At 43.5% G+C, this 4197-nt stretch overlaps 1 protein-coding gene across 1 annotated transcript; it reads left to right on the top strand.

The window, feature by feature from the left end:
* Positions 1 to 499: 499 nt before the first annotated feature.
* LOC110694813 (uncharacterized mitochondrial protein AtMg00860-like) lies at positions 500 to 1086 on the top strand. The gene is made up of 2 exons (XM_021871977.1): positions 500 to 903; positions 1011 to 1086. The coding sequence occupies exons 1-2, from the start codon at positions 500 to 502 to the stop codon at positions 1084 to 1086; spliced, it is 480 nt and encodes a 159-aa protein (XP_021727669.1).
* Positions 1087 to 4197: the final 3111 nt, after the last annotated feature.

Below are 4197 nucleotides of genomic sequence, written 5' to 3' on the forward strand. Positions count from 1 at the left end.
GTATGCGCGCCTAACTTCTGTACCTGCAAAACCACGAAACTCCAGTTGGGTGGAGTTCCGCCTCCGATGATCAAGTTAGTATTATTACGAATGGGTAAACGTGCGGAAAATAAATAGGTATTTCTCACTGATTTAGAGAGACTCCGCAATTAATAATGCTCGGGTTTTTTGTATGTATTTATGAATCTCCATAAATGAGGATGATTCCTCTATTTATAGCAGATGAGAATCTGCTCCCCCATTGGGGGTTCAATGCCCACGTGGAATTCTCTGATTGGATCCCCTTAGGCCTGTATGAGGGTGACACGAGTCAGGCCCTCATAGAGCTACGTGGCAGGGGTTATATTTACCCCAAACACCTTCTTCTTTCCAAAGTTAGATAAACTCAGTTTTCAAGCCCCTTATTAGAAAGTGCGTACTGGTCTTCTTTAATGATATCTTAGTGTATAACAAGAGCTTGGAAGAGCACTGGCAGCATTTGGCTAGTGTATTTGAGTTAATGACTAGACATTCACTTTATTATAAGCTGAGCAAATGCTCTTTTGTGACTATAAAGGTAGAGTACTTGCGGCATTTCATTTCTGAAAAAGGAGTTGAAACTGATCGCACTAAGATCAGTGCACCTAACTATCGGCCAAGTCCAGCTACAGTGAAAGAATTGAGAAGTTTCATGGGCCTTTCTGGTTATTACAGGAGGTTTGTTAAGGAAAATGTTGTCATGAGTAAACCATTGACTGAGTTACTGAAGAAGGGTGCTTTTGAATGGATTGAAACATCTCACAAGGCTTTTATTCAATTAAAAGAGGCTTTATACAGTGCCTCAGTCTTGGTTGTTCTAGATTTCTCAAAGATGTTTGTAGTAGAGACTGATGCCTCTAATTATGGTATTGGTGTTGTCTTAATGTAAGATAACCATCCTATAGCATATATAAGCAGAGCACTAGGACCTAATTGGAAGAAATTATCAGTCTATGAGAAGAAACTGTTAGCTTGGTTTTTGCTATTCAAAGGTGGGAACAATACTTGATAAGTGCTCACTTCATTATCAATATTGATCAAAACAGTCTTGGATGGTTACTGCAGTAAAAGATCTCTACTCCCTTTCAACAATTTTGGCTATCTAAGTTGATGGGGTTTGACTATGAAATCCGAGACAAAGCTGGTAAAGAAAATGTGGTTGCTGATGCTCTCTCAAGGATTCAGGATGCTTAGCTGTTGTTTCTAACAATCTTAGTAGTGGATTCTAACTTAGCTCAAGGTGTTTCGGGGTTTTTTGTGTCCTACGAGAGAGTTACATCACCAAGACTGGATTCCTTGTCGGTTGTACCTGCAAAACAATGGAAGCCTCCGACGATCAAGTTAGAACCGGTTGAAGTAAGGTAAAAAGTGCGGAAAGTTAAAGTAGATCTTCTCGGATCCAGATATTAGGTGATTCTCTAATGTGAGAGAATTAATTGTGTTGTAATAAATGAACGTGTCCCCAAAATGGGGTAAATCTCCCTATTTATAGGGTCATTGGTAAATGTGCCCTTAGATTTGGTGGGCTGCGCCTCTTTGACGCTTTCTCGGGAACTGGGCCCTGAAGGCCGTCATTCCCTAATGAATATCTGCATGCCATGTGTTAAGTCCAAGTGAGTCCATTTGGACTCCTTTTAGGGTGACACGTATCACACTCTCATCGGACCACGTGGCGGGGTAAAAATCCCCAAATCATTTGCCCCTCACAAGGGTGATGTGGCACGCCACATCACGCCTGTGACAAGTGTCATGCATGCATGGGTGAACAGGTTTTTTTTATTGTTTACCTTTTGGAGTAAATTTCATAATTGCCCTTGAAACTTTACCCCTCTATAAATAGGTTTCACCCCCCTCACTTTCGCATATTCACGAAATTTTTTCGAGAGAGAATCTTTGACTTTTGAGAGAATTTGTTTATTGCCACTTGAGTTTGATCCGCTTGCATCACAGCCGACCCAAGAAGTTACAACAGTACCTTCAATACAAGGTAACCGCCAGTTCCATCGCTTTCTTGTTCTTTAATTTTCCGTCTGTGTTTGTTATTCCTTGTTTTCAAAATGGTTTCACAAACACACACGACTCGACCTAGGGTAGTTGTCAGCTGGTCACCAGGGATGGCTGAATCTAGGACTAGGAGTGCCGCCTGCCCCAACTTGGGCTCCCCTCTGCAAACACCGTCGAATCCGACTGTCTCTATGTCTGTGCAGGACACTATGGTCAGAACTAAAAGGATGACCCAGGGCCCCATGGATGGTGAGGAAGATGACGACACTATTAGAGTACCAAGAAGTGAAGTTTTTGATCACCCACCTAGCACTCCAAGCACGCCGGAGGACTCCATTCTGAACGAGTCAGATGATGGGCCTGATAATAGTGCATTTGGCTCTGAACAAGGGTCATCCTGATCGGATGCTATTTTAGGCAGTTCCAATGATAGAACTGAGCCGCCTGTAGCCCATGAAGAGCTAGAAAGTTTTGAGTCTGCCTCCGACTCTGAGGAGGAGGCCGCATCTCATGAAAGAGGATAAGGGGAGGATTCTTCCTCTACTCGATAAGAATTCACTCCCTATTTCATTTATATCTTTGCTGGGACTCACATAAATATGTTAAAAAAGCTAGATGAATTCCGGGATACCTATGTCATGGGGGCCGGATATGAGATTCATGTCGCTGACCTGGATGATACAATCGTTTGGCCATTCAATTAGAGTTTTGGATTAAAATGCTTCGACTATTACGAAGCAGCGATACAGGCGGGCTTGAAATTTCCTCTTGACAAGGATGTTGAGAAAATCCTAGACGGATACCGCCTGGGAGTTTGGCAGCTTGCCCCCAATTCGTGGGTGAACGTTCTTGGGTACGTTGCCGCTTGTAAGATGCTTGGGGTGAAACCGGGCTTCAAGGCCTTTGCTTCGATGCATTACTTGAGTAAGGCTCCTAAGGTAGCTGGCCTTGTGTGGTACACCCTAACTTGTCACAAAGGGTTCATGATGACCTTGGGCAAGGAATCAAAATGGAAGGACTGGCGGAACCGATTTTGTATTATCTCCTCGCTAGATACCAGGCGGAACCAAAAGTATAATACTTGGAATAGGAACCCATACATTCTAAGCCAGAAGGCTATCCTCCCACCCGTTCCTGATGAATGCTAGGATCAAATTTTGACGCCTGGTTTGTTTAAGGTCTCCACCAAAATCTTAGAGGGAGGGAACGAAAGGTAGATAATTTCCCATAGTTACATCCCTAGGTTTGAGTGGCTAACAGACCCTTTTTACTTAGCCGCCTGTGGCCTTAGCACAGAAAAAACTAAAGGTAGCTGGTCGGATGAGACCGTTTAGGAAAATATATATATTTATTATTATTATTATTATTTTACTGACACTCATCTGGCCTTTTTTGCAGAAGAAGCAATAACACAGCTTTCTCCAAGTAAGAAACCTGCTAGCTTCTGTGCCACCTATCGCCAAATGATCTGGCAGAAAAACCAGGTGGTAAAGAAAGATCAGCTGGAACATGTAAGTCTTCCATATTTGTCATAGTCAGGCGAACCTTATTTTCTTGAACTTGACGGCTTAACCTCTTTATTTTCAGGAAAGATCAACAAAGCCGCCTACTCCCCCCAATTTTGGCGATAAGCCACTGACATTCGTTTGTTGAAGAGGACCGGATGCCCTCAAAATCGAGGAAATATGTGGCGCGGAAAAATCCATCTGCTGCCAAGACTTGAGACGATTCTCATCCCTCTACTGTCGGTAAGTCACCTGCTTCTTTTGAAGCACTTAAAAACTGGACGCCCCTCGGACATCGAAGAGTGGCAAGCCACTCAATTCTGTTATCGGCTCAACAGCAATAGGCGGACATGCCTTAGACAGACGCAAAGACAGGTATCCTCAAGACTTGGAGGTTAAGCTCCCAAGTATTAGTGTCTTCAATCCATTACCTTACCCTAATTGGGTAAATTCTTATCAGCATTCGCCTAATAGCTCTGAAGACACCCGGTCTATAGGCTGGGCTTATGTCAACTTCTCACAAAGTGTTGAATGTGGAGATGTTGCCTAGAGGCTGGATATACAGCAGTTTGCTAAGAACATGCTGAACGCCGTCTCTGCCAAGGAGTGAGATTCCGTGAGGGGGGTTGGCACCCTCAATTTTGATGCAATTTTGGCCCTGCTAGCTGAG

The sequence above is a fragment of the Chenopodium quinoa genome, unplaced genomic scaffold (assembly GCF_001683475.1).
Source record: "Chenopodium quinoa cultivar QQ74 unplaced genomic scaffold, ASM168347v1, whole genome shotgun sequence".
NCBI lineage: Eukaryota > Viridiplantae > Streptophyta > Magnoliopsida > Caryophyllales > Amaranthaceae > Chenopodium > Chenopodium quinoa.

Bases quoted from the DNA above. Each gene is read 5' to 3' on its own strand.
- LOC110694813 (XM_021871977.1), top strand. From the start codon at position 500: ATGACTAGACATTCACTTTATTATAAGCTGAGCAAATGCTCTTTTGTG. The intron at 904-1,010 runs GTAAGATAACCA...TGCTATTCAAAG, and splicing joins GGTATTGGTGTTGTCTTAAT to GTGGGAACAATACTTGATAA.